Genomic DNA, 26,510 nt, shown 5'->3' with positions numbered 1-26,510 from the left:
AAACAAGTACATACACACAATGCAGGTCCTTCAGTTGTATTCAGTTCTTTACTAGCATATTTCTTGATCATGATCACTTCTTTGTTTTTGTAAAACAAACCCAGGTATTTTCCTTCCCTCAAAGTATTTTTCGTTAATCTATTCTCTCTGCATTTCATATGACATTTCCATTACAAACAGTGTTTTTAGAGGAACCAAGAAATTTCTTGTAGCACTTAACTGTGAGATTTTTCATTTTAATATTACAATTTTTCATAGCAACTGAAGCATCAAACACCTTCACAATCTGATTGCACTAGTTGTGCAAATCCCCATAAAAACTGTTGAAATTCTGTGCATTGAACTGAATACTAAATTTGTGCAGTTTTGAGAAACTGTAGATTCTACAAATGCTACGAACTGTATCAACTCACTGGTTTAATTTTGCAACTGCAATTTCAATGACACTCAGTAAACAAAAATATTTAGAACAGACTGTCATTGGTTTATCAACAAGACAGACCAAAAACTGAACAAAGTTTGATTTTTAAAACTTTTATAAATTGAAAAAGTAATAACTAAAAGTTTGAAATTTAACAACTTTTAGAACAACTTGAATTCAAAAGCCTGACAATCAAAACTAAGTTTTGAAAAATAAAGATTCCACATAAAGCTTTGGAGTACAATTGATTGCAAATCAAAGCTGCTTTTTTCTTCTTAATAATGAAAACTTATAATAACTCAAAAAAACCCAAATCATAGTTCAGTTTTAAAGAGCTATCCCTTACATCAAAACAGACATTTGTCCCTTAGATTATTTGTTGTTTTGTTTTCAGAGTTGCCAGATAACCTTTCAGTGAAATGTCAACTGCCAGCACAGGGAGTCCTGGGATAAGCCTGCACACCGTGTAATTAACACAAGAAGTAGAAAACTCGCACAATAACAACGTAAATATCTGAAAAACTGCTCTGACCTTACAGAAAGAGTAGGATTAAGAGATCAAGGTGCTGTGAACTCTTTTATGCCTCTCACTTCCTCTCCCATTAGACCCTGTCAACGCAGAATTTGCTTGTTTTGGTCATAAAGGCAGTTGCACAGCTAACTTCCACCTATAAAGCAGAATGAATGTATCCTGCTTTTGGTTTTGTTCATTTTGAAGTAACCACTTTTGCCAGAATGACTTTTACTGAAATATTTATTCCAAGTTCACATTAACTGATATTTCAGGATTCAAATGCCTGATTTACCCCATGTCAATCAAGCATTTCACTGCCTTTGCAACAGCTCTTCCATCACGAAAATCAAGAGGGAGAATACTTTTAAAGCACTCATTCAATTTAGTCAAAATGACCTTGAGTTTACTACAAACAGAACATGTTCATGGCAGCTACATGTCACCTGAAATCTAGTAAATTCATCAGGCAGCTGAACACTGAGGTTAACACTTTAAAGTAATTTTCCAAAAATCGTAAGGCTGTATTCAGCAAAAGCAGCCATGGTACCGGAAACTAAAAGTGCAGCTCTCCATGTATAATTTCAAAGTTTTCTATTTTTTTAACTACTTGCACTACTGTGCTGAGAATACCAGCGCTTAATTAAGCGTTTCTTAACATAAGAGTCCTAAATTAAATGACCGTTCAACTCCCTTGAAGTTACTAATACAGAGCTTTCACTTCAAGAAAAATATCATAAGGTTTTGCATATTGCTATCACTATTTCATCCAATAAAAACCTAAAATCATTGGTTTGGCTTTGTTTTTTTTTTTTTTTTTTCCCTCCCCTGAGGAGTAAGTGCGCTTATTAACAATGTATAAACGACCACAAGTATTTTTGGCCTCATTTTAAATGCTACTGTATTCTTTCCTGTTTATTTTTCCCCTCATTAATAATTGAAAATATCCTTTTTTCAACTGCCTTTTTTTTTTTTTTAAACTGTTTCAGAATAGAACTAGAAATACATACACCTTGGAATTCATGCAAGCATACAAGGTAATTAAAATGTATATTATTAAAATGTCAGATGCTGTCAGAGCATCCTCTCCTTTTAATTACATTGGACAACTATTTAGATTGACTGTACCAACATGGGCAACACAAAATAATAAAAAATAAAAAAAAAACCCAACAAAAAACACCCAACAAAACCCACCAGCACCACAGTTAAAGCTGCCAAATGAGAATATTAAAATATTACCTCATTCCAGTCACCTTCTAAACTCAGAAAGATACAGTTCCTTTTGTGGGAAGCTTTAATCAATTGTTCCACATCATCAGGACAGCTTTCCCTTTTGGCATATCACACCAACAAAGTTTCCTTCTCAGACCAAGTTATCCTTGCTGTCATCTTCCAAACAAATACAGTAACATACACACTGCTCCACCAAGAATTTGACCTTTGTACGTTATTCTTAATCACAAATTAAACTTAATAACATAGCTTTAATTTCTAAATTATAGTACCGTGTTGAGAAAGCAGTGAGCACACCTGTCAAGTGAATTTTTGAAAAGGTAACCAGCTTGCAAAATCTTAAAGGTAAATTAGAATTTCGTTTCTCAAAAAAGAGCACAGATTTTGGACCTAACAGGATGAACACAACTTATGCTAAAAACCTTGTTAATTACAACTTTATGCCAGAAGCTGCTCATAGATATTGAAGTAAGGATAACAACCGAGAATTTTGTATCCTCTATTCGAAAAAACAAAACTTTCTTTTATAAGGTGGATGTCACTAAACTGCTTGGTGCTTTGACAGACCTTTGAAGAAAGCATTGATTACTGTGTATCCTACTCAGAATTAATCACCTAGACAATGTGAATATTTCAACTAGTGGAAAATGTATCTGCTAAGTTATTAAACTAGCCTGATAAGAAGAATATCATACCATTCCTCTATGATTAGCTGACAAAAGTAATTTGTGGGCAAATTGTAGGTACTGTTGGGTTAGCACGAGAAATTATCCTAAATAAATTATTTTTTTAAATCTTGCAGTATCGTAGTATCTTCAGTTCAGATGGGATGCCTTACACCATGCTTGTGGAGTGCAATGGAGCTCAGTACTGAAACTCTCCAGCAGACATAAAGTTCAGAAGTAGGGGGAAAAAAAAAAAAAGAAAAAAAAGAGGTGGGGGCGGAGTGAGGGGAAAGTATGATTGATACTGTTAGGTCTCACTCACTCCTAGATTCACCACGTTGTGCTAAACAATACTACTACAAAATCCAAGTTGGTACAGGCAGCCATTTCAGTTATTTGGTCATGTGTCACATTCCCCTGTAATGCTGTCTCCAGGAAACACTGTAAATAGAAACAGCTAGGAAATCTTGCCATTCACACTGTCAACATACCCCTCATCAACAGATGAAAGCTTAAACTGCACGGTGGCAAGAGGGTCAAACTGCCCCCTCAAGTCCATTGAGTGCACGGGGTGTGCCATCTGGGAAGTGTGACCTCTGGCAGACTATTCCCAAGAAGCAATGATTACATAAAAGGACAGGACTCTCACAGAAGTACGATGCAGTATCCAATTTATCAGCACAGTCATGGGCTTTGTCTCCAAGACACACTGTAATAATTCTTAATTTCAGAACAAGACAAAAGTAGTTCCATATCTACTGGGATATCACCTTATGAAAGCTTTGTTTTACAGCTGGAAGTGACTTTTTTTTTAAAAGTATGTAACTACATTTATCAGTTAAAAGGGGTTTAGTGTAATCAAATACGCCATAACTTCAGTACCCAAAAGCCTGATCATAAGACTTACTTGTTCTAAGGTGGTAGAGTCACAGTAAGATTTAAAATACTCTACATACCTGTTTCATTGAAATTAACATAACTTAAGATATAAAACTACAGATTCATAAAAAGATGGCAACAGAGCACTACAGAGAAGAGATGCATAGGTGGAGGGGAAATCATACCACAATATACTACCGAGTGGCACCTCTGTAGGAGTAGTCTGAAAGATATGTCTCAACTACACAACAAACTGGACCTACTTCATACTAGAACAATGACTACTGAAAGATATTTTTTTCCCCTCTTTTCTTTTTTTCTATGTAATCAAGTTGTAGTAGTGCTTCTGTACAGTTTACATGATCAGTTTTCACTGCGGACCACAACTTTTACAGGCAGTGAAGAGACCACAACTAAAAAACATCAAAAAGGAAGGCTGGATGAGAGAGGCAAAAACATACTGCAAACTACTTCCCCGTTGAAAAGTAGATTTTAAATCGACAGTATAAACTTAGGAAAATAGGGGAAAAAAAGGAAAATGATTGAGTAATTATCAGATGAAAAAACCTTATGAGCTTCCAATCAGCAGTGCTCCTCTAAATTTATAGGTGATACGAAAAAAACTTTTATAAGAATAATCAATTGACAATACAGCTATCTTTAAAAACCTTGACATGGAAATGCAAAACTATAAAATGCTTAGTATTCAGCCAATTAAAGAAAGTAACACCTTGCCAGTTACATTGACTTAATTTCTATCCTACATAATAATAATATATTAGAACATATCAGCAAAAAGAAATCTAGAGATTTCATGCTGCAGACACGAACAATAAAGACTATTATGAACAAAGCATTAACAAATAATAAATTTTTAATGAGAATCAGTATTTTCAATCTGCTGACACCTCAAAATTTGAAATGAAAATCAGTCTCTGTCTTAGAAGCTTCAAACTCCGAAGTTTAAGCACACTCATCCTTACTGATAAATTTACCAAGTTGACTTTAAGGTTCTACTGAAATTAATATTTCACACTTGTACTAGTTACCTAGAAAACTAAGATGCATCATCATAACTTTCACATACTAGATTCAAGCAAAAATTACTGTCTCAGCTTACATACTACTTTTCACAATGGTAATAATACTAGTGGAGATTCAGACTACAACCAGAGGTAAAGTTAAAAGCCTAGAAACACTAAGTTCATTTTTAAAAGAGAAAATAATTGAATATATTGATATTCAAATGAAAATTTTAACAACAAAGGAAACATGAAACAGTGTGCACTTAAGCATTACTTTGAAAGGGTTTCCAAACAGGAAGTCATTACAAAAAGCAGGTTTTCAGGCAACAATATCAATATTCCTTTGTAATCTTTGTCCTCCCCTTATCCGTCACATTTTTTTTTCCTCTTTATTCTAACCTCCCATACTTCTGATTACATACTCTTTGGAACATGAACTGCATCTTTGTTCTGGTTTTGTTAGTGAGGGGGGCCTAAGGTGGTAGCTTCTGTAGGAAACTGCTAGAAGTCGCTCCCCTTTGTTCAGTGGACTCGGCCGGGCCTAGGGCGGACCCACTGCTGGCCAAGGCCGAGCCAATTGGTAGCAGAATGTCCCATGATAACGCCTCTGCGATAACATATTTAAGTAGGGGAAAACAGAAAAAAAAGGGGAGAAGATGTGAAGCAGCTGAGCAGGGGCAGAGAGGGGGAGGCATGAGCCTCATGGGCCTTGCAGGCCTCACCCTCTGGCCTCCCACCAGGCAGCCGACTGGGCCCAACTCGGCCCGGCCTGGCTGCAAGAAGTGGAGAGGAGATGAGAAGTGAATAAGATGTAAAAAGGATCCTGAGAGGCGTCTGCCAGCCTGTTGTGAGGAACGGCTGCAGACGCCAAGGTCAGTGAAGAAGGAGGGGGAGGAGTAATATGGCTCCTGGCCAAGATTCCTCTGCAACTCGTGGTGAAGACCATGGTGGAGCGGGTTGTCCCCCTGCAGCCCATGGAGGTCCACGGAGGGGCAGAGATCCACCTGCAGCCCGTGGAGGACCCCACGCCAGAGCAGGTGGAGGCCTGAAGGAGGCTGTGGCCCGTGGAGGGCCCGCTGGGACAGCTGTTCTAGAGGGACTGCACCCCGTGGAAGAGATGACCCACGCCGGAGCAGTTTCACGAAGGACTGTGGCCCGTGGGAGGGACCCCACGCTGGAGCAGAGGAGGAATGCGAGGAGTTCTTCCCCTGACAATGATACAGCGGCGTAAAACAACGCGTGATAAACTGACCGCAACCCCCATTCCCTTTTCCCCCCCTGTGCCGCTCGGGAGGGGAAGGCAGTAGAGATAATGTTAAGCCCGGGAAGAGGGAGGGGTGGGGGGAGGTTATCTTGTTCCCTGTCTCATTCTCCTGCTAATTTTAGAAATAAATGAATAGTTTTCCCCAAGTCGACTCTGTTTTGCCCGTGACGGTAACTTTAAGGATTTCTCCCCGTCCTTATCTCAAACCTTGAGCCGTTTTTCTTATATCATCTCCCCCTGTTCTCTCGGAGGGTGGGGGGAGCGAGAGAGAGACTGTAGTCTGGTCCCGATCGGGGCTGAACTACGACAATCTTATATGACTATCTTAACAATACCAGACACGTTAAAATTATCAATTATCTACCACTGTTATCTTCTTTGTAAGTTAAGACAAGTTTAAAGAACAGCTGGAAAAGGCTGCTAGGATAATATTATATTTAAAATAGAAAACCTTTACATACGCATCTACTTAAATATACAACTAAGAGAGAAAAAAAATAAAGCAGATGCCTGAAATGCATAAACACCAAAAGCAGAAAAACTTACTCAGGGTACTATAAAGAGAGAAAAGTGGAACAGTGGATACAAAGGGCATTTCAGGGGATGGAAATGGCATGGGGGAAATTTCAACAGCTAACCTAGGCAAGGAAAACAAAAGCTATCCTCAAATGGCAAAGAAGATCTATGTTATAATTTCCCTCCAGCCAAGTGTTCAAATATAATATATACCATCCTCTCCCAGTGAAGATATTTGAGGGGATATTTTGAAAGATCTTAGTTAAATAAATAGCTAGGTATCTGAGTTTTTTTTACTATTCTGGACAAGTTCAGTATAATCTATTAGCACCTACCTAGCACTCCAATAAAAGAATAAACTCCTTTTTATTAAAAAAAAAAAAAAATAGTATGTATGTCTACATGACTGCTCTAGAGACAAGCCTACATTAAAACTACAGATACACATACACACATTTAAATTTAGAAGACTGAAGACAGCTTCCCCCAAAAGCTCACAAGGACTAAACTTTGTTCATTTTTTCAAAGAATTTGATTAGAATTTTTTAACAGCAGTTAGTCTAATTAATAGTCTGACACCTCCACGAATTAGGCAAGTAAGATTTGCTAGAACTAGAGAAACTAAACACTAACATCAGCAAGAATAGCAATAACTAATTTTTAAATAAATCTTAAGTCTTCTGGTTTATAAGCAAAAAACTTGTATTACTTGGTTTACACACATAACAGCTCTCATATGAATATGTCTTATTCACTTTATTTGGATTAGCTGACTTTGAATGAATGTTTAAGTTACTTCCGGTTGAATACTGAATGTTCATGGGGACAGCATGAAGTCAGTTTCAACTCCAGAACCACATATAAATGAAGAGGTAGGCTCTCTTAATACAATGGAAAGTTGGAGTTAAGAGAAAACAGTGTCCTAGTTTATCTTCTACTTGAATTTTAAAGACAATCTAGCATTTATATATTGCGATTTTTAGGCCTTATAAAAACAAAGGTTTCGCTCACAGTGTTAACTGAGTCAGTTGTAACTATGTTTAATTAGAATTTTCTACTGCTGCTCTCAAGCATAATTTATTAAGGATTACAATGCTGTAAAAGCACATCATAAACAGACTACTTTACTTCCCACAGTTGAATTAGTGGTATGTGAGAAACTTCTATAGTTCTGAAGTGCTGTGTCCTCTTTCAGTAAGACATAGTACTATTAGCATCATATGCCAGACTACATTTTTACCTTTTAAAATTTTTCAGTTTTTTTTTTTAATTTTACCTTTATTGTGAGAGGAAATTAGGAAAATGAAATAACAAAAACTACTAGATAGTGAAAATCACACATTGCTAAAAAAAAATCTCAGACACTAATACATAAATTACTTGCCTTGGTTGCGATGTCAGCTTTATAACTGTCTTGCGTGGCAAAGAATCTTGGGAAGACTGAATATCATCCTACAAGAGAACATCTTTCAATTTGCTTTTGAATACACTTAAATGTATAGTATATGAACTTTGCCTATTATATGAACTTTGTAAGTACAAAACTATGCTAGTCATACCATAAACATGTATTTTAGCACATTACACAGCACAAAGAAACACTAAATTTTATAAACTAAGTACTTCAGATTCAGAAAAGAAAAAGGCTCGCTTTGACTAATTCATTGAGAAATCTTTGCTTTCATTAAACATCTCTATTTAGATGCTGTTATCAAATTGTCACTCCCATGTTTTCATTTTTGCATACAAGACATCATAAATGCCAATTTCCTTAAAATTTTGCAAATACTAATCATATACTTCTATTAACTTTCGCTTGCTTTAAATTTACTTTCTGAAACTCCACACTCCTGTGTATTTATCACAAGGATTTAGAGTCTACTTTTCTATTAGATGTCTTCGTTGCCTTATATTACACACAGAGAAAATTATCAAAAAGCATTACTTGGTGTGCATGTGTGATTTTCATGTGACATAAACTACCTGAAAAACTGTTTCAACAATATTGATGAATTCTTATTTTTCTTTAGTATCTCTCTTTTCTTAAATACATTATGACCCACAGCTCACTTCCAGTGAGAAAAGGTAGTGACAAGCCATTGCTGTCACCATTGTGTTAGTCTTTATGTAAGAGAACAGCCAAGCTGTTGATGTACTGTTACTTTCCTATCGGTTCATGTAACGGTGACAACTATAGGCTTTGCAACTGAAGTGCAGAGCTCCTCAGAATACTCCAAAGCATCCCCAAAATAATGTTTTCCAAATTGAACTACTGCCACTTATGTAAAAGTTTTCCTTCTGCACTCAAAGAAAGAAGACTAATATACAGGAATGGTGCAACGGTTGCACAGCTTTACTTCCACAGGTTGGGTCTCATCCTATTGGTTGGACCATTCAGTGATCTCTAAGTTTCTTCTGTTTTTCAGTGTATTGCCTCCCAAGCAACACAGTTTTTGTTTTATTAAAAACAGAGTCTGTAAAACTCACATGACGTAAAAAGTATTCAGTCATCAGCTAAGAAAACCATTATGCTTTCGTGGGTATCTAATAATTAAGAGCAGCAGAAACACAGTGCAGTGTCATTCTGGAATCCTTCCATATTATCTCATTTCCAACTTCCTTTTTTCTGGCTTCAAGAAGGGCAACTTTCCCCTGGTTGTACCTACTATCTACTGGAATGCTAGTATAGTCTCTTGCTCTGTTCCTCTTACCATGTGTTTTTTGCTTCTTCACACCTCAAAGACAATAGCTGTTTTCAGTCTTAAAAGTCTTCATTTGTCTTTCTCAACTGTCTCAGCATAGCACACACTCACAGGCATGCATACACAGCACACACGTATATATTAGTATCAAAGTCATTAAATGTTTGGAGAACTATTTTAACTTTTTTTTTTTTAATATACATGACTGGAAGTGTGAGGTAATCATATAAGAAAGACTATCTTAATCCTGCTATGCTTATGTACAAAGAAATTAAAGCATCTCATTTACTCTTTACTCCAGGTAAGTTCCGAAAGTGAAGAAACCAAGAATTTAGAAAGAAAACAGCATTACCAAGTGTGTTTCTTCAAAGTGCTCTTCACTGTAAAATGGGTCTCAAAGTTATAGGTGAGGATCTGTTGCTGACTTTATCATTGCTAGACTCCTGTTTTAAATAATTTCAGCTATGGAAAAAAAGCATAAGGTCTTGTCTAGACCTGGTTTTGCAAATTCAGCTTAGGCTTGTGTTCAAGACGGAAATTTTTCACTTCCTACACTTGTTAAGTACTAAACAAAGTCAAATTACAGGACTGCATACATTTTATATTCACTTCTATGCACGTCACTGAAGTCACCAAGAAATTTATACCCACAAGAACATTAGAACATCTGGTTTTACTACCTGGTGATGTGTAAGTGGAACAAAATCAGCTCATTTACTATAGATGTGTGGGTCTTTTTCAGCACGAACAGCTGAAGTTCCCACTTTTTACTTTCCAATATATTCAATTAATATAAACAGTATTAAGTAGCAGGTTTTTGAGCAGGTATTAGCAGCAAATTTCATTCTAACTTTTCCATGCCACACAAACTGTATCAAAAAGGCAGAGTTCACATTCTAATTTTGGAGAAAATAAAGAAAGAGAACTCACCATCTTCAGAAATGGATTTGATGCATCATAATTATAAGCACCTTTATCCTTTAGAATAAGAATATGAGCAGAGTCAATTATCACTTTCTTCAAGTTCATTATTGAATGGAAAAGCCTGTTAAAAATTTTAAAACCTTAGTTAATTTTCAGTTGTTTTTTTCAATGTCATAATATCAAAATTAAAAAAAAGATTAAAGAACTCAAAAGTATGAATTCAGAAAAATAAATGTAGTTTTTAACATCAATATAGCATGAAATTAAGAACAGTTAGTTGCAATGGGTGACTAGACTGCAAAATGCAGAGACAGTCTGAACTTCATTATATTCCTACCTTGCATACCAAAAATGAGGTACATCTGCTCCCCACTGATACACTACAAAACACATAGCCTCAAAATACCAAGTACTTTTGCTAATCTTAAGAAAGTCTGTGTTCTATATGTTTGTTTTCCAGTATGCATAGTGGAGACAAGCCTGAAACACTGGTCACAAAGTCAAGGTTATCTTTAAGTAGAATTAGAAAAACAATCAGAAATACAAAAATTTACATTATTACCATTATTTCCATTGCTTCAACTGACACAAGGTTTACAAATTCTTAAATACAGAGAGCTGTGTCATTTTATTTGTAAGTTAAAAAAGCCTTTATTTCACTCTCTCATACCCAAGTGCCCTGCACATGTTTATACCTTGATTATGCCTATGCTTTAATAGATTAAAAATTAACAGATTTATGGAATTTAAAAATACTTGCCATTAATGCAGTAATTTAAACAGAGAAAGTATCTTACAGGCATTTAAAACAGTAATTTAACGGACATGGTCTACCATCAACCATCCACCATCATCTACTTCAATTAATTTTACTGGTGCTTAACATTTCAATATGTAACAATTTTCTAAACAAATGCATAATTAAAGCATATATCTACATACACAGACATACATATATCACACACTCTCCTTTCAAAAAATTCCACAAAGTAGCTAGCTAAATAATTCGTCAATACTGAGAAAGGAACTACACACCAGATGAAACAGCAATAAACAACAACAGAAAAATTAAGTAGAAGATTGTCAACATGAACAAGATTTCCCACATTGAAGAAAGGTAGGTGGCAGGGGGTGTGGGATTTTCTGAGGAATATATGCTTAAATTAGCACGTCTCTTGATCATTGCTTAGCACAGGCAGATATAAAATGTTCTGCTATACAATAATTAATGCAGAAAATAATAGTTCTGTTATTAAAGAAATCTCAGTATTGAGTCTACCTAGCTTCTTTTGAAACATCAGAAATTTTTTCTGGACATCAAATTCTTACTTCAGAAGATAAAAATAATTCATAAATGAAGATCCAATTCTCTCTTTTCAGTACTGAGAATGTTGCTAGCTATTGTAATCTTTATCTCTGAAACAGAGATAAAAAAGCAAAAAAGGAAATTAAGATTTACGTTCATACACTTATAAAAAAATTACCTAGTGCCATAATCCACAACTACCCAATCTTTAGATGTTCCTGTAATAGCATCATGATGCTGAAAGAGTCCAAGGTTCCTCCTAGCTTCTGTCAGCAATTTATAGTTATCTACTGAAGGAAACACACTTGACTTCTCTGATTTACTGGACTGTACCAAAGCCAAGGAGTAGAGGATTTCAGCTGCCCTGGAATTGCAGAGAATTAAATATTTATACAGGTTCAAAAAGCAAAACCAACATATTTTTTACCTGAAGAACAAACTGATGTTTTTACATCTTTCCTTATGCCTAGTTCCCCGAGTTCTTTAAACCTTAATCTAGTACTTTTTAAGCCTGTTTCTAGCTTCAAATAGTTAAAAATCACTGCTGCATTTCATCATCAACTAGTTGTACACCCTGTAAGCTTCCTGCAAGGCCTCAGTGATGGAAAACAGAACTTTAAAATAAAAATATGACAGTACAAAGTAACATAGCATTTTCACAAATGTGTGAGGTATACAGATCCGATCTTAAAATGATACAGCAAGAATAGACAGCCTTCCAGGAGAGATACAATTCCCATTTCTAAAAGCAACTTATTAAATAAACGCAATTATCTTTAAAAATATATTAATCTCTACAGTCTATATAATATGTATTCTGCCATTTGTCCTTTTAAGTAAACTTAATTCTCCTAAAGATTTTGAAAGTTCATGTACCTACTTACTATACATTCACCTGAATGGTGAGAACACTGGATTCAAAAACCCTTAGATTGAACAGAACACAGAGCCCTTCTCTCCTTATTCAAAAGCCTAGCAGTAAAATATTACCATTAGGTTCTCACTTGCTTTATAAGAATTTAAAATTATTTTACAAAAAACTAACCCTATAACTGCCAGTCATGAATATTTAACAAAGGCACCTGTACAAATCCTATTTAACTATCTGTTAACTTTTTTCCACTCACTCCTTTTCCTAAAATGTTACAGTTGTTTCTTCAAGTCCGTAAAGTGACAGATTCCTTTTCAAACTTTATTTGGGTTTAATAAAGCTTTCTCAAGTGTTTGAAGAAACCAAGAAAATACAGGCTAATGTCAGAAAAAGCAAAGAAAGTGAAATAGCATATGTTCTTGAAATAAGTGTAAAACTAACTTCTAAGCATGAAAACTTAAAAAAAATAATAAAATAAAATAAAATATGTTAACTCTTACGTTTACCCAAGTTGTCACTGAGTCCACGTGTTCAAATTTAAACTAGGTACAAGAACTTTCAAAACCATTCTCAACTTGGAGATTCAGACTGTGCAATGAAATTAACTGCTTACATGAAAAATACCTTTGTGCTCTCTTTTGTCTTTCTGCATCACATTGGTGACAATTATGTAAAAACTGAAAGTAGCATGTGTCAAAGTAAACCGAAAGGTAGACTGTGCACACAACAGCTCCATTCATTTTCATATTGTCAATATTTGAGCAATAGGACAAGATTTTACTCTTACATGTAAGATAACTGCTTACAAGGTACCCACAAAATCAAGGTGTTGAAAGTTATAATTCCTATTTTTTTTTAATTACTAGTGCACTTAAGCTTAATGTCTGTGATTTTAATGTTGCTTTGTGCAAATTCCTACATCTATGCATTCCTCATACTTTGTTGTATTACTGCTTAACCTGAAAGGAAAACAAGTATATTGTAGTTAAAAAGGAATCAGACGCACATTCATCCAGTGGATGAAGCCTGTCTGAAAGTGTCTTACCTTTTCCTAAAAATTTGGCTTAGCCACTAAACACTGACTCAACTGTAGCTATGAAGCAGAGAAGACAAAAAAAAAATTTAGTTCCCAATAAAATTTCCCTCCTCACAATCCACCTCAACTTTTTTTTTTTTTAATAGGGAAGTCCCTAAACAAGGTAACAATCTTAAAGTCAAAAGAAATAACATTACAATTAAGCTGCACAGTAAATACATTTTCAGTCCACACTCCTTCCAGAACTTAATTTTAAATCCATTTTGTCTATAAGCAACACTTGAAACACTTTTGCCTTTCAGAAAAATAACTGATTCTGCTTTACAGATCCATTCAGTACATCAGTCTCTTAGATACAGAATTTTCCCTTCAAGTCTCCATGCAGCCATTACAAAATAAAGCAAAAAAAAAATTGTAAGAAATCCTTAAGGAAGGATTTCTCAGCATTACAGAAGTTCATGTCTAGCACAAAAAGCTCTTAACAGCATACAGAAGCACTACAATAGGTGTATTTTAAAGCATCCCTCCAGAAGACAAAAAGCATCCTTTGACTAAGGATCCCTTGAAGAAGAATCTTTTGGAAACAGTTTCCTCATTTTAGCAGCAGATTAAATGTCCAGAGTTTTCATCATATGCATCTGTCCCATATTTCTTTCTGGAGCTTTAAAATACAGTTAAATCATTTTATAATATGTCTTACCTACAGATGCCTCCAGGGAGAACCACTTAAGTACTCCACTCAAAATCAAAATTCAGCAATAATATTTTCTTTAAAGAAGATGCAAACACTTCTCATGAAAGCAGTACTTTACAGTCTGAGATCACTTGGCACACAGCATTCCTGACTACTTCTCAACTGCCTCTAACAACCCTTGTAAAATTTGTACCTTTGAATTTCTCTTAAAGAGTTCACAGTATAGCCATAACGACAGATTGATCTGACTGATCCAAAACAGAAATAAAAAGCACACTACCCGCCATTTTTCATGGAATCAGGACTTGCTGATCACTTGAACAGTAATTTAGAACAACTTATTTGTTCAGGTGGAAAAAATACTGTTGCATTTCTGTGAAGTTAATAAAAAAAAAAACAGATATATCAACTAACACTTGTAACAAGAGCTATGTTTAAGGTCCATTTAGGCTATCCTTATTGTAAGTAAACTTAAACTGTACATTTCAAAACCATTTTTCCTTCTGCCCAACAGATTTACAGTCATCTCTCCCACGTGCGAAGACATATGTTACGAATTTACTGGATGGCAGTATTTACCGCAAGTAGGATTCCAGGACTCTATCCAGTCGTTTATAGAAAGGTCGCGATGTAAAGTATCCACTCCAGTAATGATGATCTCTGTCTGCATAGGTGAAGAAGTCTCCACTTAAAACAGGGAAAAATGAATTGCTGCTCTTTTCACCCAAATTGCTTTCTTTGCGCAGAGCTTCAAAGTAATCTGATAAAGTTCCAAACTGGGCCTGAATGAAAATTAAAGTTACTATAACATAGTTCTCTTTTCTTTATTTAGACATACGAAGAGAATGAATACGCTTGGTTTCATATACATTTCAGAAATATGCCACTCTTCCAGCAGAATTATAGCATGAATCCTATCTAAAGAGCTTTAAAATTTCCCTGCACATTTTTCAGACAAGCTGAATAGCTCCTCCAAAAGTACTTCAACTTCATTTCAACTCAGTACAAAAACGATATGAATCTGCTGAAGCGGGTCCAGAGGGTCACAAAAATGATCAGAGGGCTGGAGCACCTCTTCTATGAAAAAAAGGCTGAGAGAGTTGAGGTTATTCAGCCTGGAGAAGAGAAGGCTCCATGGAGAAGAGAAGGCTACTGTGGCCTTTGAATACTTCAAGGGGGCTTGCAGGAAAGATGAGGAAAGTAGGGCCTGTAGTGACAGGACAAGGAGTAACAGTTTTAAACTAAAAGACAGTAGATCCAGACTAGATACAAGGAAATTTTTTACAGTGACCGTGGTGAAACACAGGGAACAGGTTGCCCAGAGAGGTGGTGCATGCCCCATCCCTGGAAACATTCAAGGCCAGGCTGGACGGGGCTCTGAGGAACCTGATCTGGTTGGAGATGTCCCTGCTCCTTGCAGGGGGGTTGGACTACATGACCTTTGAAGGTCCCTTTGAACACAAACCATTCTGTGATTCTGTGAATCATGAAATAAGAAGTACTTTTATTTAACACATAAATCAGTATCTAAAATACAAGCTAAATCTCAACAAATAAGCAAAGCATTTTTTTGTGTCTTATGAATAAGTCTCCAATACATGAGCTAAGTAATATCTCGATATTATGTAAACAGATGCCTGGACTAAACAAGAAACTTAATGTAATGCAACAAGAGCATAGTTCTCTTAATCCACCATTTTAAAAATTAACTCTGTTGTGCTCCAGATCCCCAATATATACTTGACCTGAGACAACCGTTGATAAAAAAAAAACCTAGCATTTGCTTTCAGAAGCTGTTTTTTAAAAACTATATATAAAGAAATTGTGTTTAGAGATGTAACATAGGGAAGTACAAAAAATTAATTATCTTCTAGTCATTTTTAAAAATGCTCAGACAAGTAAGGCACTAACAGCCCTTTAGAGGATAGGTAAAAAGATGGTACTGTCAGGCCTGAGGAGTACAAAAAAAGGGGGAAAATAAAAAAGGGAGAGGAACTTATGTCAATGTTGCCAGTAGCAAGAGATGTTGTTAAAGAAGGCATACACAGCAAACCAGATTTCAAATGACAGGAGAAAAACAATTAAGGGAAGTAGGAACAGCACAGAAGATCACGTTACCACCCTATCCTCATAACAAACTATAACGATAATTTCTCAAATTTAAATTAAGTCACTTTTTTGGGCGCAGGGGGATATTTTTAAGAACAAGCATACAGAAGTAGCATGATACAATTTACAACATCTGAAAACAAGCTTTTAGTAATAATCTTTTAAAAGTTACTTAGAATATAAGGACTATTACTGTGACAACAAATATAAGCTATTTCAACATTGAAAAAAACTAAACAGTATTCACTCTTCAAAATCATTCAGAAGATCCAAGCATCTGTTAGGTGGATACAGTATGATAACTTGCCCCTTTGAATGCCAGTAAAGCAGAGAGAGATATTGCCACAGAAATCCCTCAGGCACTTCTTTGACACTTAGGTTTTTCTCTCACTATCACAGACACGTACAAGACAAAACTTAGAAGGGAAAAAAAAAAAAAAAGAAATAAATATCAATGGACCAAGAGAAATCAGGTATAGGTGACCTCCCTTCTGTATGCTGGGTTGCATCAGAGGAAGAAAACCTCACCAGAGGAACCAGCAAAGCTGAAGAAAACTCACTCTAATGTCATGAGTGGATACAGTGAAATAACTTGGCAGATCCTTCTACTGGCATATATGAAGTCTCAGCTTAGTTTATGCATAATAGACGTTAAAAAATCCTCCAAAAGAGAGATTAAACTCCCTGAGAGCAAAATAGATATTTTTTACAGTAATCTACCACATACTTTCAGGACTATATAACAGTTGCTGGCATAAGAATCTCAGTGCTAACAGACATATCCACTAGATAAATATCTCAAATTTGTCTGAAAGAGTAAATCTCATAAGATCAGTAAGCCAGAGTAGGCAGTCCCTTGTGTAAGTAGTAATATCCTAGGCATCTCAGCACTTAAGCAAGAAATGTGAACTCTTCCTTTATACAATCTACACCCTTAGGAAGCTCAGCATAACCTCTTACTTGCCTGTGGAGTTACAGTCCACTGGGGAAAGTGCAGCAGAGTGAAAACTATCAACCTATGGTCCTATTTCTAAGGATGAATGACATCAGTTTGAAAACAAAAGATACCAAAAACACACACACACAAAAAAACCAAACAACAAATAAGCAAACTCCCCCTTCTCAAAAAAAAACAAAAAACAAAAAAAAACCCCAGAGAAAGAAAAAACCCAACTAAATAAATAACATGAAAAGGAGACATGCTCCAGTGCCAACAGTACTCCAGGTGAGCAAAGTACTCTAGGTATGAAGTGGCTGAATCAGAGAATATCATACCTTTTGTATGAGTATTAAGAACGAGAAAAAGGGTTGAATACTTCTACAAGGGCATTGTGGGCTGGTGTGATTCGCAATCCATGTGGGCAAGCCAGGGCCAACGAAGTAGATTTCTAGAGTCCTTGACAACGGTTTCAACGGAACCTTTCAGATAAGGATCGTTCAGATGCCTCAGGACAGGAGTGGTCCTTAAAGATCTCAGAGTGACCTCAGAGCTAGAGCGTTCAGTTTTCGCCCCAAAGAAGAAATCATCCAGCCCAGGTTAGCAGGAATGGAGATTACAGAAAGTATGCAACTGTTAATATCCAAAGAGTAACTACCTGCACATTATATCTATTTTTTTGAGGGGAGTAAATCTGGTGATAACAGCAAGCTTCAAAGATTTAAGAGAGTACTCTCCAGGTTTATCTCCCTCCACTAAGACACAGTAGGCATTCATATACATGTCACCCACATCCCATAGGAAATAGACGCAAAATTCAGCTCTCAGAATAAGGTGTGATCCCAAGAGATCATGTTTCTTACACAGAATAGAAGTCCAGAAGTCAGCAGGAAGAACTAACACACCATAGGCACTACTCAAATCTGCAGTTAGAGGAACGAGGGGAGGTCTCAGAAAAGGTAAGGAAAAAATGATGCATACAGAAACAATGTATGAAAGATACTAGATAAGGTTTTAAAAGCCTAGATGTGAAAGCAGCAATACTCCTCTCCCATGTGAAATTAAAGAAAAAACAAGGTTGTGATTCACTATTTCTTATTCCCATGTTAAAAGATGATGAAAAAGTTTGAGTACAGAGAACATCTATAGTACAGGAGACTCTAAAGTACTTAGCTTACACATCAGAATGTATGACTGTGTATATTAACACTCAAGTATAATTAATGATTTAAAGTGATATTTCATCTGATAATTGTGTTAGTATATTCACTCCTTTTGTAGCCAGGTCAATCTCTTAGATTTAATTGTATTCAACAACATGTGCCAACAATGATACCTCCTAGGATTTTTTGTTTGTTTGTTTTGGGACTTAAAACCAAGAGAATCCAAGTAAAGCAACAAAATTTGCTTGAACTTCTAATAAGAAAATACAAGAGTTTTAAATAACAAAGCCTGTGAGCCTCAAATAACAACTCCTGAAGCCTGTGAAAACAGGAGTACTAAGAAAACAGTCAAACCTAATAGCTGTTTTCTAAATAATATAGTTTGGATACTGTTTATATTTTTCAAGCAGATATTATGAATAGCAAAGTTTTTGTTTTGGAGAGAGAGGAGGTAGTAAAGGTAAAAAAACCCCCTAATTTGCCAAGACAAACGAATCTGCTGTTGAATAATATATAAAGCTCCACAGTTTGGTGCGGGTGGGGGGGGGGAAGAACAGCCACATTTTTTTTTTCCATGAAGAATCTCAAAATAGGGAGAAATACCGTTTTCTCCACAAACCAGAAAAAGTCTTGTATTTACCTTAACATGCCACTCAGGATGAGAATTCATATAATCAAACAGCTTCTGATAATTCTGGTACTGCTGATCCCATTCTGAACTCTCAGCATAGCGGAAATCATCCCCTAGTGGAGCTAACAGAACTTTAGTACGGAAAAGCTTTGACTTCTTTCTGTATTGATCTAAAATCATCCAAGCCCTTGAGGGGAGGGAGAAAAAAAAAAAATGCAATTTAGCAAACAGGAAAAATAAAGGTCAGCATTTGACGAAACAATTCTTAGACAGCAAATTGTGCATTAGGGTGACACTAAACATGACAAACAAAACTCTGCTATCTCACTTTGTAACAAAAAGCTGGATGCAATTCCCCCCACTGGGCCTCCACATTCAACCTACTATTGTTGTAAACACTATGCTACCTAAATCCTCCAATAAGCATGTCAAGCTCCATCTCAAACAGTAGGTCAGTCTGCATCAATTTGTTCCTGTGCCAAAACTAACCTTCAGTTGAAATTATGTTTACTTGCTTTATATTTAGATAACAACTCTAATCCTTTCCAGCCCTTATTTACAATAATAAGTAAGCTCTTCTCATCCCCTCTGGTAATTCCCTTGGATACTTTGCTTCATATCTTCACGTCCTTGACAGAAAAACTGCCCATAAATTAATCTTTGAGAAACTCTAGCCTTGGAAAAAGAAATAAAATAAAAAAATAAAAAAAATTCCGGAGGAAGTTCACTACTAATAATCACTGTTCCCCTTCCAGCCAGCTTCTTACCCGTCTTACAGCCACCCTCTTAAGTTTTAAGCACAAGTCCTGACAAATTAAATCCATCACTTTTCTGCTTTTGGCTTTTAAAGAAAACCCAAGCAAAAACCCCACACAGGCACACACAGGAAAAAAAAAGGGCATTAAGATTATCCTTTGGCAACTACTAACTCTTTGATGGGTAAAGTATCAGCTCTGTCAATATGTAGCAATGTATTAAAAGTTACAAGTCTGATATCCGCACTACTGAAAAGGTCCATTTCCCCCCTTCTCCCTCCCAATCACAACCACTATCAAAATCTTCTGATGCTGGTCCTCTCTAATTAAAGTTATGGAATTAATTTTAGTAGGGAGTACAAACCATAGTAACATATTTAAGAAAACGAGAATAAAGTTTTAAAGAGCAGCAAAATCTGGATTCCAGTGAGCTTTTCATTTCTACAAGTCTTTTTAACAGACAGTCTACCAAAATCTACTTTTAACTCATACTCTTGAAGATTTGTTACATAAACATTTATGTGAGAATTGAATCTAGTCCAATATATTTGAAACCTAGATTTCTTTTGACCTGCAAGTCAGGGTTTATTTGTTTATCAGATTATAAAAGCACTGAGTAAACACATCTGACTGTATTCTGGAGGGAGAACGGGGACACAACAACATATTTGGTTAAGAATTCACATAGCTGTATGGAGGCTAGAATATAAGCAGTTAGTGGCTTCCCCCTCTCTGTCTATAGTTCGATTTATCATTCAGATTAGCAAGTATTTATGCTTGAATCAGTACTTTCCATTAGTTTCAACAGGTTGCTGATTTAAAGATTTCCTCTCCACACAGCTAACTGAACAATTGGCACACTACAAAACTTTGTAATTCTACCTTCTAAGAAGCCAGTCTAACTCAAATTTTCCACACATAGCCTACAGTTGGAAACATACTTTATTATTACAAGACTTCAGGAAAAGTTACAGTTAACAAGATATTTGACTTGGACATCTCTCTTCAAATTCCTCTATTTTCTTCCCAAATCCACTGCAAAATTCATCACGGATGTTCTCTCTTTCTTCAAAGTACTTCTAACTGTATCATTATTAGGTGTTTTTAAGGGGGCAGCAGGATGTTCCTCCATTGCAAACCAGTTTCAATTGCAAAAACACCAAAGAAAAGTTAGATGTCTCAAGTCACCTACACCCCTTTAAGTTTCTCTCAAATTACAACCTAAATCATTACTTCATACACGTGTGAGAAAGTCAACAGAGAGGTCCAGACAGAATCTGCTGAAGATGAAAAATACTTCCAGAACCAAAAGAAAAAAACAACCAAAAAACAGATTCCAGACTCTCATCAATGATTTCCCCTTCTGGTTCCCCAGCAAGACAGTATTAGATGTATTTTGATGTATGCTTATCATGTTTATCTGAATGAAAACTTGAAAACCAGAGAGATGAGTCATTATAAACCTTTTGTAGCACTGTAATTACAGATATAGCATGTCAGCAGGAGCTCCATTTTAATGGCTGAAAAAAAAAATTTGGTTTTATACAATCAAAAGTTGTTCAAATTGTACACAAGACACAATATGTAGTTTTCAATACTCAGAACAACTTTAACTGCACTCTTAGCTGGCAACACTGAAGTCTATCAGTATATTGTGTGTATATATACATACACACACAATATAGACTATATATATATCAGTATATTGTCAGTAACAGCATCAAGGATATTTTTCACCTTTCTATGGGAAGATTGCAGATTATCACTGAATGCTTAAGACCCTTCACAAATGAAGAAAACCCCTTCATATCAGAACGGTCTTTTAACACAAAAATTTCATTAACATGGCTGGTTTTGCCTCTTCCTATCTCAAAGGAGGAGCAGTAGCCACACAAAGTCTGAGAGAATCACAAGAAATTTTGCAGCACCTATAGCAAGTCCAGGTTTGACAGTGGTCATGGCTTCACAGTTCCTTTAGTCCATACTGCACATGAAGCATTAGGGATTCACTCTTTGCTCAATTATCTCAACAAACAAAACATTTAGCGGACTGGCAATTTTCTATTCAAGCAATTTTGTGAAGAGGATAGCTATACAGACAGAATTACTACTTTGTAAGAGGGTAACCTCAGATTCTTGAAGTTGGCAATCACAAACATTAACCACCAATGCCACATCAGCAATGTAATTCTAAACACCAGTTGCATATTGTGCAATATGAGCAATGATAAAGAAAAAAGCTGTAAGCAAAAACTGGGCTCTTGAACAGTAGGGGGTGAAGGTGAAAGTCCATTTACCATTCTTTCTCTGAAGCATATAACTTGCAGTGCAGATTCTTTCCTATTTTCATGCATGGGAGAGAGAGAGACATACACCAAAACAAGCTATGCTTCCTCTAACATAACAACTCATCCCCATTCAAGGGAAAAAAACAACAGCTGTTTTTTCTTGCCAGTGTGAAAAGCTAGAACTTCAGTATTTAAACATATGGATAAAGATGCAGCCACAAAACAGGGCGAGTGCAACTATCTTTATAACCTAATCTGTTATGAAGTGTAATTAAACAAGTATAGGCTTTCAATTAGGCTGCCATTTCATGCCTTCCTACTAAATCACAACTGAAGTAGCAAGGCAATGATAAATCCAATAGCAACTAGTCTTAGGTTTTCAATTAAATACGTCTTCAGTATATATACATGGCCATAATAGTATCGAAATCAACAGTTCCAGCTGAGTATTCAAGATTTGTGTTTTATCAATTTTGTGTCAGCTTTAGCATTGTAAACAGGTCAGTGATCTAAACCTCGCCTCTAAACTAATCAAGCACATATCAAATACTTTTTTCAGATCTATGTGGTGTAGATCTCCCATATTTTCTCAGCCCTAAAAAAGAAAGCAATCAGAGATGAGAGACAGATTAATTAGTGACACAAACCTTTAACCTTGGAAAGCTTATGATGTAAAGATAGATTTTCCAATTACTTCTGTATCTCATATATCTCCCCATCATAACAACTGTAAAACTTGTGTTGTCATGGAGGTCAGATAACAGAAGTTTTTGTTTGCCTACAATATCCCAACTTTTTCTTTTTCGTAAAATACAAGTAGTGGTTTTAGCATTCTTCTGCAAAACACTACTTCCTGTGGTATGGTTTCAGAGATCATATTGAGATTATGACCTCTTCAACTTGATCATATATTCACTACATACCTGCCACATTTCTTTTATTCCTTGATTTCATATGTCATGGTGAAAGAACCATTTATTTTACAAAGTCTAATGTAGATTGTTAGGCAAAGGTTGCATCTTGGAAGTGCAGGGATAAATTAAGATCTAATTAAAAAAACCAAAAACCTGAAAAAGCATTCTGAGCAGGCTCTCAGAATTCTATTTACAGCGTATATGTTCCAGGTATCTGTTAAACAAGCTGTTACTCTTCTACAGATATTTGTCTCAGCTAATCGTGATACATATTCAAGATTTTTCTTTTCACAACTTTGATTTAAAGACACAGCTTTCCTTCACATTTGATAAACACTAGGTGTATCACAATGATTCTTTTACTAGCTCTAACGTTCTCCCGTCATCTTCAGCTTTCGTTTTTCTGCTTTTAAAGAAAATTACCTTTTCTTATCACCATTCTAATTTCTACTTTAAAATACAACAACTGTGATGTATTCTGTTTTGTTTTGGTTTTATATTCTGTAAGATTTTGTAACTGAATTTTACGAAAAAAGTGAAGTTTTCAAGATGCCTGGCAAAATTCATCCTCAGAAAAAGGGCATGCAGACAACCAACACGTCATCATTTCAAAACTTCAGCATCAAGATTAGAACCAAGAAGTCACCCTACTATCCTTATACATTGTTATACTCAGCAATTTGCAGTAATGGTAAACAGCTACCTACATTTCTAACTCTTGAACTTGGGGACGGTTTGAAGGCCTGCAGATATTTAAAAGGACCATGGAATACAACATTTTTCTGGAAAAACCTTTAGCAGTTCTATTTTACCTTTTTTTTTTTTCTGTCTTTTTTTTTTTTTCTCCTCCTCACAAAATTGAAAAGTAGTTTTGTAAAATTATATACTTGATTCTTACTTGTGGTAAAATAACTCAGTGTTTCTATTTAGAAAATAAAATTGAGGTTAATATAATTTCCCCATCCCTTGACATATAAGACATGGGTCTCAGATTCACTTAAAGTGTCCACTTCAGGAAACCCAGGCCACAGATTGCCAAGTTTTGCAGGGATATATCACAGGAAATATCTCACTATCTACAGTTACTGCATAATACACCACGCTGTCCCTGAAGCCTCCCACTGGCAGGAGACAGATCATTGTCTATTTATAAAATTCACAAGAACTACAGTAAACCAGTACCATGACTATAACCAAACAGATCATAGAATGGTTTGGGTCAGAAGAGACCTCAAAGGTAACCTAGTTCCAGCCTCCCTGCCCTGGGCAGGGACACTGTCCACTAGATCAGGTTACCTAAGGCCTCAGATGACTATGTTCTACCTAGCATTCAGAGACAATAATAGTTAGACTCATGTATCATGAAAGGAAAAGAAAAAAAACATTCATCTTCTTTTAATTATAACCTATCTTCAAATTTCACTGTCTATTATGTTCTGAACTTACAAGCAAACACTAGGTTAAGTAACAGGTATTATTTTTCTACAACTAGTTTATTTTAAGAACTATATAAATTCACCACTCTATGCTAGGTATCATCTTTGACTAGCAACATTTTTTTTTAAAGTTATTCCCTTGCAAAACATGTAAAAACTACCTGTGTTGAACATTTCCAGCATGAATTGCTTCTGGTGGAACTCTCCATGGACAGCTTACTCTTCCTCCAGGAAGACGTTTGAAATCAAACTGGCAGCAAATTTTCGGATCCGGACCACAAGTATGAGGAACATCATAGCTATAGAAAGGCATCATATGACAAAGGATATCTGTACTGGATCCCAAATCTGGAATTAAATACATAGACCACAACTTTAAAATAAACTGTCTCAGATTTGCAAAAACAAAATCAGTTCCATGTTCTTAATCCAAAAATTGTATTAAAACATCACATCAAGATAAGTCCTTGCTGCGAATATCCACACTTGGAGTCTCCCTTTGTTCGTACCTTACACACAAAGAGGCTAAAACGACAGATAAAACCAAGATTGAAACATTCCAATCAAGCACTAGCTGACTGGGAAAGACAGGAACAAAACGTTAGGGTTTTTCTTTACCCAGATAAACCTCATTATTGCCAGAATTTTAGAGCTGAATAAAACTCATCTTTTGAACTTTGAGTGAATCAAAACCAAACAAAAAAAAAGACCTCCAAAAAACCAAATAAAAAACCAAAAAAAACCCAAACCAAAAACTCTGCTGTCATTACTTCATTAGCACATCATTTGAAATTGTTAGCTTTAGCAGTAATTTCTTGAATGTATAACTTCAATATATTGACAGTATGATTCTACGTACTTGTAGATAGATTCCGTGTGCTTGTACACAGAGTTACATAGAACTCAATGGACTTCTGAGACCATCTTCACAATCCTAACTTTTGCACCTAGTCAACCAATTCCCTAAATTTTAACCCACCAGAAGCAGACCTACACATGTTTTGTCAAGTCTTAAAAGAAGGTCTTTACAAATTAAACTTTAAAAAGAACGTGAAGTTCTCACAGGACTAAACAGAACCTTAGGTTTACTCATCTGGTAAAAACCCTAAATGCTGGTTACCTATCTCCAGCACTAACAACTTAAAGTATTTTCATGCTGAAAGAAAGGCATTAATGCTGTAGATGTGCCACAGAATGTGGCTCTTAAGTATATCAACAATACATATGAAAATACTCTTCAAAGTCTTAACAGGTAAGTCTTCACAGTTCCAATCAAGACCTTTTGTTTAAAAACTCCTATTTTACTACTACTTACTTACTACTGAAAAGTTAATATTCCATTTATTTTTCAACCTCAGGAGTTCTATTTCTCACAGGTACCACATCGTGAGTGTGCAGTGATCTTTGATATGTGATCTGTTTTGAAACTCAAACTCTAGACCATATCACACACATGATTTAGGTATGCAACTATTTAGGAAAAAGGTCTGTCAGTTAAGTATTCTGTACACTGAGTGGCATACATCAACATTCAAAGAAAAAAAATCTCTGAAGTGTCAGTATCTGACACATTCTTTCACAGTGGTGTGTTTTCCTCAACTCAAGTTTACCTGTGCAGCAGATTGCTTTCTCTGAATACCCTCCTTCTTCCAATTAAAAACACAGAGGAACACCACCTTTCAACAATAAGTACTAAATATGTTTGTTTGACCCTGTATTGACAAAGCAGCGACATATCAGCTTTCTTGAAAAAATGGAAAGACCAAAACCTCAGCTACATAGATTCATCATACAGCTTATTGCAATGCTGGTACGGTACAAAGCAAAAAAAATATTCTTATAGAAAAGTATATTCATTTACCGACACATCAGTTTGCTAAGGTATAATTACTACATTACCTAAGAAAGCTTTCATACTCTATATTGTACAAATAATATAAAAAAAAAACAATTATATTTATTCTAGGAATAAGGTTTTAGATGAGACTTTCATTGAAAATTAAAATGGTGAAATGTTTTTGAACTATTGTCTGACTACAGATAATCTACAAATTTCAAGTCTACAGAAAGCTACTGTAACTAATGACACTAATTTGTTACACCAGCTGAGGAAAACCAGTTGCTTGAAAGTTTTTTCCTTAGTAGGAACATAAACAAGACAGATCTCTCCATCTTCAAATATTTACTTTTAGCATTTTTTTTTTTTCCCCTCTCCAAGAGAAATGTT

The 26,510-nt window shown here is 35.6% G+C and overlaps 1 protein-coding gene across 1 annotated transcript in view; it reads right to left on the bottom strand.

Annotated features, from left to right (window-relative positions):
• The window catches only part of MAN2A1 (mannosidase alpha class 2A member 1), a 115,984-nt gene that overhangs the window by 48,919 nt on the left and 40,555 nt on the right, over positions 1 to 26,510 (bottom strand). The window contains exons 7-12 of the mRNA XM_086769882.1: positions 24,445 to 24,631; positions 18,900 to 19,077; positions 14,630 to 14,832; positions 11,628 to 11,813; positions 10,150 to 10,264; positions 7,902 to 7,969 (exon numbers count right to left, since the gene is read on the bottom strand). Coding sequence (XP_086626008.1) covers positions 7,902 to 7,969; positions 10,150 to 10,264; positions 11,628 to 11,813; positions 14,630 to 14,832; positions 18,900 to 19,077; positions 24,445 to 24,631 — 937 coding nt within the window. The remainder of the gene's footprint in view (positions 1 to 7,901; positions 7,970 to 10,149; positions 10,265 to 11,627; positions 11,814 to 14,629; positions 14,833 to 18,899; positions 19,078 to 24,444; positions 24,632 to 26,510) is intronic.

Source organism: Chlamydotis macqueenii, chromosome Z (assembly GCF_036417535.1).
Source record: "Chlamydotis macqueenii isolate bChlMac1 chromosome Z, bChlMac1.mat, whole genome shotgun sequence".
Lineage (NCBI taxonomy): Eukaryota > Metazoa > Chordata > Aves > Otidiformes > Otididae > Chlamydotis > Chlamydotis macqueenii.
The sequence above is the reverse complement of the archived record's forward strand: the minus strand, read 5'-3'. Positions and strand labels throughout refer to the sequence as shown.